Below are 17,223 nucleotides of genomic sequence, written 5' to 3'. Positions count from 1 at the left end.
ATACAAACTCACACACACACAGATTCTCACAGTTTAAATGCACAAACCCAGGCCTTGCTCCTGCCAGAGTTGCCATGGTTACTACAATGCATGTTTGAAGTAAGTATTGCATTAGTGCCTTGGTATTTCTCTCCCCATCTCTCTCTCTCCAGAGCTCTACTCCGGTCTGCAAGGTTGTTAGCTGAAGGAGTGAGGAGTTTTACGCTGATGTTATTGAGACAACAGAAGTGTCTGATCTCCTGGAACTCTGTTCGTTTTCTTGGTGCTTCCTTTTATGCTGATTGGGAGTTTATATCATGCTTTGGCTATAAAGCGTCAGGTTTCGTTTCTGAGAGACAAAGGGAAACTCGACCACCCTTTGGCTTGTAAGAGAATGAATGTGAAATGAAGGATTTTGGCAGACAAGTATTTCTTTCTACCATCCATCAGAGGGCCACCAAGGAAGGAAGTTGGTTTCTGGACGCGTACGCACACAGGAGATGTCTGATAGTTACATGATTCCAGAGAGAGAAAGACGGCAGGATAGAGTTTAATCGTGGTGCGGCAGTGTGGTACATTGTGATCTTCAGATGAAGATGGTGAAAAAGCGCTGGCAGCTGCCGATGGGCAGCAGCCGTGAAGGCCCCACGCCACACCATCGCATCTTCTCATCTACTCCTTGCCTTTCCTCCACAGCGCCCCCGCCTCCTAAAAGAGCACCCAGCACCACCCTTACCTTGAGGTCCAAAAGCATGACCGCTGAGCTCGAAGAGCTAGGTAAGACGCCCTCGAACAAACACACACACTAGTTGATTTTGTGGAGTTGAATCGTTTTTTTTTTTATTTCTTTAGATTTTTTATTTTTTAATATTTCAATCACCAGTTCTTTTTTTAAAGGTGGTGAATTAATAGGGAATTTTAGCATGCTAACAGTTTACTGGGCTTTAGCTTGCTGTCAGGGAAGTAAATGCATCACTGTGAAAGCCAACAAAACAATGCTTCTGTAACAAATCCACTGTAACTTTTGAAGCAATTACTGTCGCATTGCTCCCATTATTGTGCTTACTATTTCTGTACAGTTTAAGGTTATCATTATTTTAACTTGTATATTTGTTGAATATCTCTCAAATATCCTTTTGAAGGACTGCATGTTCTTGGATTCAATGTGCACAGTCTCCCTTATAATTAACTAGTTAGATCAGTCATTCTAAAATAGTCGATTATGAAAATAGGTAGTTTAACACATGCACACACTTGGATGCAACATTTTCTGTCTATCTGTCTCTTTCTCCCTGTTGCTCTTTCTTGTTTATTTATTAACTGTGTCATCTCCCTCCTGCAGCCATTTGGGCTGTTCGAAACATCAGCTGTCTTTCTCTCTCGCTCAATCTGTGCTCTGAATTTACTGAGTTCATTACACACACTTACATTCGCACACTGAAACGCATATCGTCAAACATTTGCTGCTGTGAGACTTTAATGGTGAAGTGTTCTGTACATTTATTTCATGCTCAGCCTCTAGGAGGAGAAGAGGGGGTGAGTTACACATTACTGTTTTTAGAAACCGACAAAATCACTGCAATATTGCTATATCATGTGCATGCAACCATCTTCAGCTTGCTCACGCTGGAATATGCTTTATTTAGCTCTGTTCCACAACCTAGTGAGCTGCCTACCTAGCCAGCTTTTTTGGGCGTTCTCAACACGAAGGCAGCTAAATTATGCTGTCTTTATAAACAAATACCTGCTTTGGATGTCACAGAGAAATAGAAAAGGCTCAAATATTAAAATTACCATTCTATATTAACTTACATTTATTAAAATAATTGAATAAATTGAATAAAATAACTTAATAAATATAAGTATCAGTTGATAATAATAGATTATATGATAAATGAAACCTTTGTCATGCTTATTAGAATATCACACTCTTAGGATAGCAACATGTGCTAATGCCAAACTCTGTGGAAATGCATTGTGATTTTCGCCTTTCATATGCGTCATGTGTGGAACGCTATTTGTGTGGCATGTGGAGTGTCCCAAATGATTCACTTATGAGGTTCTATTTCAGTTAGGATGCTGCCTTAGGGACCGTTCACACAGGATGTGTTCTCTATCCATCTGTGTTGTTTTTTAATTGTTTTTCTTTGTAAACATACCTTGCTAAACTTCAAAAGAACAAAAGAGTAAATCCGGTGTGAATGGCACTGCTCAATTAGACCGTATACAGCAGGCAGATCTATAGGTTGGAACTGAGCTACTGTGTCATATTACATTTTTTGCCATAAATGAGGAACAATGGTGCATTGTGGCATTGTGTTAATTCACATTATGGCATTAAGCATTTCCATTTCATATTTACTTTGTTATTATTTTATTTGAAAGCTTGTGATCAGATGTGATTCATAGTCCGTTTTGAGTAATATTTGTGTGGATGTGTGTAATGAACTTTTGTTTTGTATGTGTGTTTTTTAACAGAAAGGCTAGATGAGATTTTGGCCTCTCAGGAGACAATACTGAGGCCAAAGGTAGAAGACTACAGAGCAGCCACGGTGAAGCAACGTCCTACCAGTCGCCGTATGACACCAGCAGAAATCAGTGTAAGATACAGTATGTGCACAGACACTCCAAGTGTCCCATTTCAGCTGTATATTGACCAGATATTGGATATTAGAGATATTAGAGTTGTATACAGTGGAATTTCTAATTGAAAAACTGATTTTATGCAGGTTCGATGCTGGTCTAATGTACCAGCATAGTTTCACTGTATATAAGCATCTAAAACTCAACATGCTGTATGCTTGTTACCAGCCATGCTGGTACTTTCAGCGGGGTTAAAGCCCCGCCAATGTGGGCCAGTTCAGCGTAGGCCTGTTCATGCCGCCTTCCAGCAAAGATACAATAACAACGGCAAGCAGTAACACTCTGTTGATAATATGACATAATTTTTTGCTTTACCTTTTAACATATATGTCTTCTCTGTTTTTTGTGCAGTCTCTTTTTGAGCGGCAAGGACTTGCTCTTCATGGTGCTCTTCATCCAGCGTTGGAAAAGGCCCACATGCAGCTGCCAAAAAGCATGGCTAGAACAAAGTCTTTTGGTAATCCTTCAGACATCTTTTACATACAATGCTCTATTAAGCTCCTTAATTTCATACAGCAGTGAAGTGTTACTGTATTTTGATCCACAAATCTGATTGCATTGATATGCCATATTTTGGCACACAGTAACATTAAAGGAACCTTACAGTTATTGACACACAGTAATGTTAAAAGGAAAGAGTAAAGACCAAATCTGCAAAATAGTGCACACTTGTTCATCATCCAAGCTCAAACAAAACCCCAAATACATTTTTATAGATCTATCTGTCTGTCTGTGCAGGAGCAACCGAAGAGGATCGACTGTCTGCCCTAGCAGCGGAACACAGGTTTCCACGGAGCTCCTCCATGACGGACAGCCTGAGAGACAGCCATAGTATTCCTCCACCTCCCCAAATGGCTCCCCCACCTCCCCCATCGCTTTACTATCTAGATACTGGACCCCCTCCTTCGTTTTGCCCACCCCCTCCCCCTGGCCGCATTCATGACCCCAGCCGTTCCAGTTTTAAACCAGGCTCTGAGCCGAGACTGCACGCTTTGCCACAGACAATGTCCGCTGAGCTTTATGAGCCGCCTCGCCATGCCTCCCACATGGAACGGCAGAAGAAAGCCCGCTCCATGATCATTCTGCAGGACTCCACCCACCTCCCCGTAGAGCCTACTGACATCCCCAGGCCAGGTCCTATCTCAACTCCGCCCGAGAGGATCAAGCGGAAAGGTCGAGTCATCGATAACCCCTACGCCAATGTGGGCCAGTTCAGCGTAGGCCTGTTCATGCCGCCTCCCAGCAAGCCACAGCGGAGGAAGAGCCCACTTGTAAAGCAACTGCAGGTGGAAGATGCTCAGGAGAGAGCCTCACTAGCACTGGCATCCATCCATGCGAGAGAGCACTCTCCCTCTGGGCGCCTAGCTGCCCACCACACCAGCAGGGCTGATTTCTATCATCATCAGCAGCAGCTGTTGAAGGAACGCAGTCAAGCTCAGGCAGAGGGACTGTTGCAAGGGAAAGGACCTTTTGCTGCTGCAATTGCTGATGCTGTGAAAGACCGGGAACGTCGTCTAGAGGAGAGGCGGAAATCTACAGTCTTCCTATCAGTGGGTACTATGGAGGGCAGTTCAGCACCACCCCCAGAGGCCCCCTCACTCACACCATCGCGTTCTGTCGATGAACGAATGCTCACACGTGAACTTGGTCAGTTGCCTCCACCCGCCTTGGCATTACGTCCCTCTCCTGGGGGCACCACCTTCATTCACCCACTGACGGGCAAGCCCCTGGACCCTAACTCTCCATTGGCACTTGCGCTGGCCGCAAGGGAACGAGCATTAACCTCCCAGAGTCAGTCCCCTTCAAGCAGCCCTGAGCCCAGAACTAAACACGAAGCAGCTGGAGGGGTGCTGTATATGGAGACCCAGACCAAAGAGGCTGAGCGCTCAGAGGGTGAGGGGGAGTTTGCCTCACCTCCCTTTTCCCCTGCGGCAAAAAGGATTTACGAGACCTCCGCCCCCACCAGCAAAATTCAGTGGGGAAGTCCCATATCCACCAGGAAAGAGTTAGAAACAAGGACAGAAAGGAAGGAAGAGAGCAAAATTGAGGACAAGAAAAGTATGATCATCAGCATCATGGACACATCTCAGCAGAAAACTGCTGGGCTTATCATGGTTCATGCAACTAGTAATGGGCAGGCTGTGGGGCCCAGCCCAGAGCACAGTGTCCCCTCTCCTAAGGGGGCATTGTCAGAGAGCCCAAAACCCATGTTGGCCGAAATAAAACGCGCTAAGTCCCCTGGTCCTGACGCTTCTTCAATATCAACCCCACCTCCAGCCACAGCTCCAGCTTCCCAGCCATCTCCCAGCCCAGCCTCAGATAAAACTCTGGCTCAGGGTAGTTCTGAGGAGGATGTTGATCCCTACACGGTCACCTTGCCACCTGCCATGCTCTCCTCCAGTGATGAGGAAACGCGAGAGGATCTCCGTAAAATTGGTGTGGTTCCTCCACCGGATGAATTTGCCAATGGCCTTCTTGGAAAGACACCTCTAACTGCAGTACCTCCTGTTCATATTTTGGGGCAGACAACCCTTTCTACCCTGCCCTCAGCTCCAGCCGCGGTTGCCGCAGCAGCACAGGTCCCCGCTAGCAGTGGCCCGCAAGCAGTCTCAGGGAAGCCATCTGAGTCCCACCTGGGCCCAGAGTCTGCTGCTGACTCCGGGGTGGAAGAGGTAGACACTCGTAGCTCCAGTGATCACCACCTGGAGACCACGAGCACCATCTCCACTGTCTCCAGCATGTCTACACTGTCCTCGGAAAGCGGCGAGCCCATGGACACCTACACCACCTACGCAGATGGCCAGACGTTCATTCTTGATAAGCCGCCAGTGCCTCCAAAGCCAAAGCTCAAGTCCCAGCTCAGCAAGGGCCCGGTGACATTCAGGGACCCCCTGCTTAAACAGTCATCTGATAGCGAACTGCTCTCACAGCAGCACGCGGCTGCGCTGGCTGCTGCTGCGGGAGCCTCAGGCCCGGCCAGACCCCGCTACCTCTTCCAGAGACGCTCCAAGTTGTGGGGGGACCCTGTGGAACCCCGTCCGCTTTCGGGGGCAGAGGAAGGCAAGCCCACTGTGATCAGTGAGCTCAGCTCAAGGCTGCAGCAGCTGAACAAGGACACACGCTCACTTGGGGAAGAGCCACTTGGAGCTTCACTTGACCCCGGAAGGAAATCGCCCGTGGTTGGTGCAAGGTAAGGCATGAATCCTGCAGAAGAGCAAACGCAAATCAATTTCACAACCGAAACAAAACACCCATGAAAATAATTTCAACACATTTTTAAAGCAACATATTAAAGGGAAAAAATAAGTTGTTTATACTGCAAATGCAAGTGTCCTATTGGTTATATGGCAGTGAGAACATTTACCTTGTGCAATTCTTTTCCCAAATCTGACTAACGATGTTCAATTTAAACTCACAGTTTGTATTCAGTAATATTAAATAATAAAAAACATGCACAAGATATATTAAACATCCTCGTGAAAATGACATGCCCAAAAGCATGCCAAAAAAAGCAAATCCAGAACTTTACCTATGTAGAAATATTAAGTGTTAATGTTTAACATGCTTTCTTCATTGAGACGTGTGGAGCCCCAGAACTATCTCAGCATTCGACAACCACTGGTAAGTAACGTAGAACGGCCTCAGGCTGATCTCAAAGCTCTACCATACAACCCGTAGACAATAGTTAGAGTGATATACTGTAGACATTTCTGTAGATCCATAAATACACATAACCAGAGCTACAGGGACAGTTTGAGTTAAAACTATTAATTAGAATGAAGTTCTTTCATATAAGAGCTCAAAGGGCAATGTTTTTTTCTGTCTTGATTTTTAAAGCACCAGCTTTGTACTATTTTGCTTATATCCTCAAATACAGCTGAAGTCCTTTATATCCCAACAGATGTGACAAGGACATGGAAGACAGTAAACCTTAGCTTTTAGCCACTAGGGTAAATCAAATGTCATTCCTTTTATTTTCTATTGTTTAACAATCCACTAATCCCATACTCAATCACCTTTGCTGACATTGCTCTTGGTTTTATTAATAACTTCTGCAGGTTCTTGTGTTCCCTTGTCCACCCTGGCAAATTAACAAAAAAATATGCCATAGTGCATCCGTTTTAGTCATCAGTTTCGCTATGACACCTTCAGTGTACGATACATGATACAACTCAAAAGACATTCTCAATTCCATTTAGTAGGTTGACTACATTGACATGAATTGGATTTTAACCATGAAGTGCTTCTTTAAGTTCCTGTCTTTTGCCATTTGGGTGTTCACAAGGTAACAGATGGCCTGAGGGCATGCACCATCTCAGGCTTTGACCTTTCACCTTCCAAACTCTGACACATCTAACTTAGTGAGCTTTTCCCTGCAGCCTGCTCCTCTATGGCACTGTGCTAGCAGTATGCATGTGGGTCCATGTGTGACTGATGTGTTTTTTTGCAACATCCTACAATATGAATGTGTTGTTTGACCCATGTTAAACATGTTCAGTGTTTTGAAATGCGTAACTCCTTAAAACTCATGTTTGTCCAGCCCCTGTGTTAAGAAAATGCTATTTTTATTCATAAACCAAATTGGATTGTAATAAATTAAATTGTTTAAATTATACCAGCTGAAAGTTCCCATTTCCCATCGGAAAATCCAACATAGGCATCGGTGTCATCATGATAACAATCTCTCATTCCTCTTAGTCTGCGTAGTCGTTTAAAACGTTTCTTTTTATTTCCCATCATTCAGACATGCTATCCAAGCTTACTGTGCTCGCTGAGTGTTTCATTTCTGTATCTTTCTGACACTTTCATCCTTAAATCATGCTAACACAGTGACCGCTCCGGCTTCTTCTTAGAAAAATGGTTGCTCGTGTAGTTTTATGCATTGGTTATTTTTCATATATATTTGTTCATTTAGATTTTTTTGCTTAATTTTTGTTTCATTTGACCAGAACGGCACCTTACCCCAGACACAAGATGTATTCAAAGAAATACTTTAATTTCACATCATCATCATAAAAAAAAAAAAGTCAGTCATTATTGGTAATGTGTATATGTGCATCTTCCACTATTGAAAGCTGACGTCTGGGGATAGCTGCGCTCTGGTCCGTGTCACTACGCATTTGTTTTGCATTCGATTGACATTGTTGAGGATGTGATGTGTGTGGTGTTTGTTTTTTGTTCTGTCATGGACTGATGCTAACCGACCGCTCTCTCTCTCTCTCTCATTGCCCCCCCCCCCCCCTCTCTCTCTCTCTCTCTCTCTTTCTTTCTCCATCTCCCCCTCTCTCTCCCCCCTTTCTATCTCTTTATTTCTCTCACTCTCTCTCTTTGCATGCTACGCTGCTCTGTCTAGAGCTGAATCTGAGGCTAAGCCCAGAAGAGCCGAGCACCTGTGTAAGTGCGCATGAATCATCTCATCTCTTTTTTCTGTCTGTTTCCACACCTCTAAGTCAAGCCCTGATCATCATCCACCCTTCCTCATCTACTGACCCGCCCTATGCTAATTTGCCCAGGCCCCCTCTGCTTAATTGTCCTCAATCATCAAGTTACAGGCAAAAGGATTTGATCAGTTCAGGTATAGGACATTTGTTTTCCTTCAGATTTTCCATAGGCTGCTTCTACAGATATGATAGATAATGATCAGAGCTTGCATTCATATTGCTAAATAAGTTCTGTCCTCTTCAGCCAGATGCATAAATATGGTTGACTTGGCTTTTCACGTAAAAATATAAAATATAAATTATATATTATACTTTAATCCTAAAATACTATATATGTTGGATATTATAGGATATATATACAACATATTAATCCAATATTTTGTATTTAAAAAATAATACACCATGTCATTTGAAGGTTGAGATGTTATGCGTGTCTCTACATCTGTCTCCTGTCATCTTCTATTATTTCTCATGTGGTGCATGTTTGGTTGTGCTTTCAGTGTTCTGCTGTAAAGTGCTCATAAAATCTGTGTAAATCTAGACACGTTATACATTTCATTCAGATTTCATTCAAACTCACGTAACACCCCAGTCATTATCATTGATTGTTTACTGAGTAATTATGTCTGATCTTCACTTCAGTGCTCACGGAGGCAGGTTTTAAGTGGAAAGAGAGTTTCTCTTGCCTATTACAGTTGTAGCGTGCAGAACTTTAACTAGAAGATTAAACACACTTTCAGTCTTGACAAGCTTAATAAATTATTTAAATGTCAACAGCTGAAATTAAAATTAAAAAATGTATTATGTATATGCATTTGGTCAACTATGTGTTGTGTTTAGTTTTGTTTCTATTTAACAAAATTAAACTAAATTTTAAAATTTTAATAATCTTAAAATGAAACAACAAAATTGAGAAGCAGCATAAGATATGGTGCATTATGTCTTGCACTGGATATTTTGGTAACATTTTATAATAAGGCCCGTTAGTTAATATTGGTTAATGCATTATTAACTAACAATGACCTATACATTTGTTAAAGTATAATCTTTGTTAATGTTACTTAACAAAAAAAATAGTTAGTAATTAGTAGTAGTAGTAATGTATTAGTAGATTAATACAGTACATGCTCATGTTAATGAATGTAGGTAACTCATTTTAACAAATGAAACCTTATTGTAAATTGTTGCAGATAGTTTTAGATATATTCACTGAAGAATCAAAAAAGACATTAAAACTCATTAAATAGTCGTTTTTTTACAGTGTAAATATGGTGCATTTTAGGAAGGAAACATTTTAAATTGTAGTTCCATCACAAATATATAAACTCTAAAAACAAAACTCTATATTAACTCTAAAATCCGAGATTCGGGAATTCAGATTTGATTTCACTCTGTATAAACTTGATCATGCTTGATCGTATTCTATCTATCTTTGCTCCACGGGTCTCTAACACCTTTGCACTTCTACTGTTAGAGTTTAAACGCGTTAATGTAGCATCTCACTAACACTAGTTCAATGCGTTTGCCACTTCTAACTCAAAGCGTAGAGTCCTAACATAGCTGATGCTTTTACTAAAACTGGGCAAGAGAGCCACTGAATCTCAGGACTCATACCTGCCGTTTCTCTCAAAAAAGTTGACTTTCATCCTCTCTCCCTCTTCCTTTTCTCTTTTCTTTGTACTCTACTTTTAGACTCTTCAGCAGTTTGGGGGAGCTCCATACTATCTCTCAGAGAGGCTACGGCACCACCTACACCATCAGACCAGGCAGCCGCTACCCAGTGACCCGGCGGACGCCCAGCCCCGGTTCCCCGGACCGCTCGGATCCTCTGGGACCCATCCGGGGCTTTGGCCTGGCCACTTCTCCCATCACACCCCCCACCATCCTTAAGTCGTCTAGCCTCAGTCTCCCTCACGAACCGAAAGAAGTGCGTTTCGTCATGAGGAGCTCCAGTGCGCGGAGTCGCTCTCCCTCTCCCGCCCCTTCGCCAGGCATGCCCTCGCCCCTGCTCGCCCTTCGGCCGTTCCACCAGAAGCCCCTCCACCTGTGGAACAAGTATGACGTGGGCGACTGGCTGGCCAGCATTAACCTGGCCGAACACCGGGAGCGATTCCAGGAGCATGAGATCGAGGGCTCCCATTTGCCCGCTCTGACCAAGGAGGACTTCGCTGAGCTGGGTGTGACGCGCGTCGGTCATCGCATGAACATTGAGCGCGCTCTTAAACTGCTGCTGGAGAGTTGACCAAGCGCCTCCCTCTGCCTGTAGCTAGTCTCCACACACTTTTCTTTTCTTATCTTTTTACTTTACTTGTGATTCTTGAACTTTAAAGCCAAAGTGTGTCATTTTGATGTTAAAGTACTTTCTTCTATCCCAGCTTAATATTACCTTCAAAACGTTGCTCTGATCATTTGAGCATCCCAACCAATCCGACACACCAACATTTGCAGTGTTTGTGCAAGCAATGGTACATTTGGGAAACAATTTGAACGCAATAACTAATTTTGCCATTTCTGATTGCCGCAAAAAGGACACACTTCAGCTTTAAATAACCACATTATTTCCTCTATCTATATCTATCATTGGTAAAGTGGGTGTTTGCTCCATGCCATTTTTGTAGCACTATCTTAAGCCCCTCCCACATCACTGCCAGCATCCAATCACATGGGTGCTGTGTGTTTGGTAGGGGCTGTGAATTTAGTGATCAAAGTGACTTTGTTCACACTGTACACACAAATCCAATTTTTCAGGCAGTATAGTCAACTTTCAGTAACGAAATCTGGAATCATGTTCGTCATGGATTCTTGCTGTGGTGCTGAACTCATGATTCATTGAAATATTTGATGCATTTTTGCAAGTCAGTCGGTCACTCATTTACTTATCACTATATAGTTGACAAAACTGAGGGCATACAAATTTCATACTGAATCAGGAAAAACTACTTTAAATTCACACTGCATTTAAATCCAATTTTAAACCACCTGCAGAACAAATGTAGTTTGAAAATTGCGATTTCATGTTTAGCGACAAAAATACACCAAAACTTGTCTGTGTCTGAACAAAGCCCACGCAGAACATCTCATAATTGATTCTTCAGTTTTATTAGCATGATAAACACCCACTAATCCATTTTTTCCCCACTTTACTATCTGCTTCTTACCACTGCGTCATTAATCCAGAAAAAAGGAGGGATGCTGTTGAGAAAAGGAAGTTCAGTTGCCTTTCAGAGTATTTTTTTAAGAGTGGATGAGCAGACTGGGCGTGGCCGGATCCTCTCTGTCTACCACCTGCCCCCTTCTGGCTGAGGGGCGTACTACACTCGGAGAATGTTTAACCAATACTAGTGGCTTTTTTTCATAATCAGACTCTTACTTTGGGTTTCCAAAGGAAATATGACATTAGATAGAATATCTCAATGTATTTAAATAGCTTTGAAAATGGAGAGGGACAGCAAACAGGATGGACTGTGCAAAACTGCACCTGTCTCTCTCCCTAGATGATTTATTCCACCAATAATTTACTCATTTTTACCAATTATATACATATATATTTGACAGAAAAAAAAGTATATAGATATATGAATATAACATTTTTGTCATAAATATAAAACTTATATATGATATTATATACATATATATAAAGACAAAAAACACTCTTGAAGATGATTTTTTTGATGGTTATCCTTTTATGATGGACTGTAGCATGAAACGTTACATCACCATACGAAATGACAGTTGACTGGTTCGATTGATTTGCATTGTACAACACCCTTTTTGGCTTTTGTTTGTTATAGTTTTACAAAACCTGGTCTTCCATCTTTTATTGGACATCCCACAGTGGGGTGTAATGGTGTGTGTTGATGTTTGAGCCCTTCACACAGACCACTTTTATTATTTTTTGTTTGTAATTTTTCATATTTTAGAAAAAGTGTTCCCAATACAGTTGCACGCTTTCATGCACACAACCACACTAGTTTCTTATCCAAACATGACTTTGCTAAATCAAAAGTCTTCTTAATCTGGTAATAAGAAATTCTGTATAAGAAACTGCAATAAGTGTGCGTGTAAGTGAGTGTGTGAACAAATGTGTGTGAGGTGTGCATGACAGAACCACTGTGGGACGAGAAACATCTGTAATATTGCAGCTTATCTTGATGGTAATGACTGGTGTTCAACATCTCATAAACAAACCAGAAGACAGAATCTATAATTGTAAAAGTTTCCACCGTATGGCTTATATGGTAACCTGCTGTAAGCAGCATTTGGCTCAATTGTTTTGGCCTTTTTTATTTTTCTTTTTTTTTTCTCCTCATAGGTGGATTTTGTAGCTTGTGAAATATGATGCTTAGAAGAATTTTTATGAATTCATTTAGAATGACAATTATTTAAAAGATGAAGCTAAGGACAAAATATTTAATGAAAAAACAATCAATCAGAAAAAAAGCCCAGAGATCCTGCAGCTGTATATATGGTCAAACGACTCAAATATTTGCTTTTTATATCAATCACAAGCAATGTATATACGATAGTTTTCATATAAATTTTTAAAAATCAAAAAATATATAGATCTATATATGAATGTTTGGCATATATATGCATAGTTAACCACCTGTCAAAAAAGGTGAAGATTTTACTCTTTGTATGGAGTTCGGGGGTGATTTGCACAAAACAAGGTGCTAGCATTTCAAGCCATTCATTCCCACCTGTCTGATCCTACTCTCCATTAGGGCTCGACAGATGCATATGACCTGTTTGCATATTTAAAATGAAGCCTGGGACATGCAAACACAGACACACGGATGCTCATTTCTGTTCAGTCTTGTTTTTAATGTGTTTTTTTCTAAACAGACTGTGACAGCAGAAAGAGTTAATGCCTCACCCATTGGTCAGCTAAAACCAGTCCGCATGCAAACAGCCAAGGACGACAACACCTTCTCAGTGCTTCATTAGACGAGTGTTTTTGATGACACGCCAGTAACACTGTGTAGGAAAGCCCCTTCCGTAGGAGCGACTTCGAGTCTGAGTAGATACCATATTTATCTTGATATGAATACAAAAGAATCTGAGCGATTGAAGTACAGTCTGTTCACAGTGCAGCGAAATACACGTCGCTCGTCTTCTTAATCCCATTCTGTACACAGTTAAATACGGGAGTGGCATTCTACAACTGAATTTACTAGGAATTAAAAATCTATTCAAAATGTAGGTGTTACATTTATGAGAAATGGATATTATTAATGTGTTAAAAAAGATTAATGATATGGCAAAGGCAATCTAATTTTTAGAGAGTGTGTGTGTGTGTGTGTGTGTGTGTGTGTGTGTGTGTGTGTGTGTGTGTGTGTGTGTGTGTGTGTGTGTGTGTGTGTGTGTGTGTGTGTGTGTGTGTGTGTGTGTGTGTGTGTGTGTGTGTGTGTGTGTGTGTGTGTGTGTGTGTGTGTGTGTGTGTGTGTGTGTGACAGTCAGACAGTACTTTGAACAGACTGTACTTGTATTGCCTCATAGCCTCATTTGTGCTAATGTACCGTAAATATGGTGGTTACTCTGACTAAAGTTTATTCCCTCATCTTAGATGCTTCAGCTCATTAACAGAAATCCTGACCTCCCTCCTAAAACAGCCGCTCTGCATTAAACCGTCAGTCTGTTTGACTGTACAAGGGCTTGAATGAAGGTGTTGAGGGGCCATTTGGTGTCAGGCCCCATTTGAAAACTGTGAATTACTTAGTGTATATGTCCTCCAATGCAGGCAAGCCCTGACCCTACCATTCAGATCCCCCGAAAAATTCACACACTGATTCCTTGTTAAATCCATAGTTAGCTTTTGCATAAAATCTTTCCAGAAATGCTGGACATTTTTTATTTAAAGATGACCTATTTAATTTCCCCATCCTGCTGAAAATCATGCCGCTCCCTTTAGCTCATCCAGAAGAACAAAAGCAAGTCTGCGTATGTTTTTGTGAATGTCGTCCCACTCTGGAGACTTGGAACTGCATTTCTGAGCCATATGTACTAGTTTTCGTCCTCTCATCTTCTGATAACTCGCAAGCTGTGATTTTCGTTCTCTACACATCACTCATACTTTCATCTTTCATATTGATTTTATGTTGTGTACATTATATTATAGTTGTTCGAGCAGGAGATGAAAGGAAATGAACAAATGTGCCAAAAAGTAATTATCGTTTTTTTAGCTTTTCTTTGAGGTTTGTAGAGAACTAATGCTGTTCGAACCAGCACTATGGTGCCACCTCCTGGAAATCTTGAGACTACAGACATCTCATATTTTCCTTTTTCTTCTCTTTGTTTCCCCAAATATAGGAGTTTTTATGTGGCCAGATTTATTGAATTTCATGGGTTCATGTCTGGATTTAAGAATCTGTTCTGTTTGGCTTGAATTCCAGTAAGTCAATCAGTGACTGACTTGCACATTTGGTGGCCACTCTCCCTGACCTTTGCCCTTTACTTTCCCCCATTGTAGCGCAGACATCAGGGGTTCTGCATATTTAACGAGAATGAAAATTGCAATTGATTTCTTTGTAATTTTAATCAACCACTGGCAGGACGTAACATAAAATAAACACATCATTCACATGACTTCAGTATGTTCTACAGGTTTGTCCATTTTGTTTTCTGACTAACAAAAGCACAATAAAAAATGGCAAGAAATGCAGTATGCACTGCTTTAATGAGCATTGTTTTCTGGTGGGTTGATTGCTCAGTTGAGTTGTGACTGTTGCGAATGGAGACACAGAGGGCCTCATTTATAAAATGTTGCGTAGAAACCATCCTACATTTGATCTTACGATAATTTCTCCGCGTGATTCAGATGCGCACAAAAAAAAACGTGCACACAACACTCTTCTAGATGTGAGATCTATAAAATGATTTTGAAATTCTGCACAGCTGAATGGTTTCAGATCTCCATGGCACATAATTAATGTCATTAACATATAAAATATCACCAGTCAATGTCCAAATCCTTTAGGCTTACTTGAGAATGACGGCCGGCAAGAATTGCTTAGTTCCCTTTCGAGTCGGTCTCTCGAAATTGTGTAGCTTACGCTTTAGGGAAACTCCTTTCTCCGAAATTCCTGAAGCCTGATTGCATCATGCTATTGCACTTGCAATAGCCAATGGCGCTCGAGCGCTCACACGCTGGGTGGGCCCAGCCGTTATATACTGTAGGTAGCGCTGAATGCCAAATTATCTCAGAATCTTTCTCCTTCCCGTAGAGTTCCTGGACTCGCACAATGAATGCGTGGTGTGCTTGGGCCGTGCACAGGAAAATCTGATTCCCGCGCCTGTGAGGACCTGCCTATCAAGATTCTCTGCGCAAGGCTCAACGGCGGCCCGCTGGATTCTGCGTGTCCCCCTCCAGATCCGGCGGAGTGGCCACAAACAGCTCCCTCGAGAGCGCCCGTGATCTCATCCTCCATGAGAGTCCCCAGTCTCCTACACCTTCTTCTGAAGTGTGGGACCTGGTCTTTTTTTTCTTACTGGCGCCTATGGAAGAGATGAGCACCACTCCAACTTCTCTGGATGTGGAGCTCATGAGTATCATTTCAGAGGCTGTGGCCGAGTTGGGCCTGGAGTGGTCAGTCCCTGAGCAGCCGGTAAAGAAGAGGATGGATGGGTCTTCTCTCCATGCAGGCCGCCAGTTCGACGCCCTGCAGAGACCAGCTCCCTTCTTCTCTGAGCTCACACGGTCATGGCGCTCCCCTTATTAGCCTGAGCCCCTGCCCAAGGAACCAAGGACTTTCGGTGGTGGAAGGGGCAGATAAACAGGGTTATCCCCGGTCCCATCCCGTTGAAGAGTCCATCGCGGCTCACCTGTGTCCATCCTGTGGATGGAAGTCAGCTTTGCTGCCTTCAAAGCCATGTTGGACTACAGCCCACATTGCCGAGAAGGCATTACATATTTCAGCTGGACACACAGCATCTGCCCTTCATACAATGACCCTGCAAGTATTCCAAACTAGACTCCTGAAGTCCCTGGATGAAGAAGGCCTGGACCCAGAGTCTTTTCGAAAGCTGTGCACGGCAGCGGATCTCACGCTGTGTGTAGCAAAGAAGGTCGCCCAGGGAGTCGGGCACAGTATGGGCAGCCTGGTAGTGCTGCAGCTCATGCTCACAGAAATGTGCAACTCAGACAAATCGCAGCTGCTCGACACCACAGTAAACCCCAAGGCCTCTTTGATGCAGTAGGGGCGTTCTTAGGCCGTGTGTCCACCAAAGCGTTTTAGCCAGCTGAAAACGCTAGGCGCTCTGCTGAAAACGCCTAGCTGCGGGCGCTTGAGAGCGTTTTGGCAGCGCAGTTTTTTTTTCAGTTGAGACGCATTGTTGCTATGATACAGAACATCCGTTGGTCCGTGTGGTATTAGTCCCGCCCCATCTCCACTGTGATTGGACGGTTGCCTAAAAAGTGACAGTGATGAGCGCTGCGTTTTACACAAAGTCTCGGCGACCTGTAAAAAACGCAGAGCGCTCAGCGCTTGAGCGTTAAATACTCGCTCACCGCCTCGTTACGCTCCTAGCATTCTAAAAACGCGGCGTTCCCATTGAAAACAATTGAGAAATAAAGCCAGCCGTGTGAAAAAAAAAACGCTTTGGTGGACACACGGCCTTAGAGAAGTTTGCGGAGGCGCAAAATCTATCTGAAATGATGACCCACTTCTATCCCAAGCGGGCCGATGCTCCCCCTCAGGTGAGAGCGAGGTCATCTTCAGCGCAGCGACCAGCCAGACACTCTGCCCGCCCCTTCGCTTCAAGCACGGGCTTGTGACACAATCCTGAGCCGCCGTTGCATCAGAGATCTGACAGGAAGCTCTGTTATGGTGTAAAACAGGTTCCCCGCCAATCCGGACGCCCAGCGGACCAGAAGCAGAGTTCCAACGGTCCTGTTCGGAGGAAGAGAGCGATGTCCGTGGAGAGAGGACCATCCTCCAAGAGTTACCGTATCGGCTCAACATTTTTGAATATTGTTTTACCACTATAAACACGAAAACAAACATACCTCAATATCCCTTTTTCTTTCTCAAAATGCTGTCCACAGTATGAGCAAAACCTCTGCTCAGGGCGATGTTTTGAAGAGCGAAAGCTCTGCTCAGCCCGAGGTGACAGTATGGGATTTATCATTAGTGCTCTCTTTCAAGATGAAGCTACTGCTTGC

The 17,223-nt window shown here is 43.0% G+C and overlaps 1 protein-coding gene across 3 annotated transcripts in view; it reads left to right on the top strand.

Annotated features, from left to right (window-relative positions):
* Positions 1–14,738, top strand: part of shank3a (SH3 and multiple ankyrin repeat domains 3a) — a 363,988-nt gene extending 349,250 nt beyond the window's left edge. For 2 of the 3 annotated variants that reach the window (XM_079620540.1, XM_079620539.1), the window contains 5 exons: positions 676–756; positions 2,458–2,579; positions 2,974–3,079; positions 3,361–5,812; positions 9,756–14,738. In XM_079620540.1, the coding sequence (XP_079476666.1) occupies positions 676–756; positions 2,458–2,579; positions 2,974–3,079; positions 3,361–5,812; positions 9,756–10,305 (3,311 nt within the window). In that variant the 3' untranslated portion in view covers positions 10,306–14,738. Of the gene's footprint in view, positions 1–675; positions 757–1,494; positions 1,516–2,457; positions 2,580–2,973; positions 3,080–3,360; positions 5,813–9,755 lie in introns of all 3 variants that reach the window. The other variant, XM_079620538.1, reaches the window with a different exon arrangement.
* The last annotated feature ends 2,485 nt before the right edge of the window (positions 14,739–17,223 follow it).

This window comes from Phoxinus phoxinus (genome assembly GCF_949152265.1).
Source record: "Phoxinus phoxinus genome assembly, chromosome: 8".
Taxonomy (NCBI): Eukaryota; Metazoa; Chordata; class Actinopteri; order Cypriniformes; family Leuciscidae; genus Phoxinus; species Phoxinus phoxinus.
Note: the sequence above shows the minus strand (reverse complement) of the source record. Positions and strands in the feature narration are given on the sequence as shown.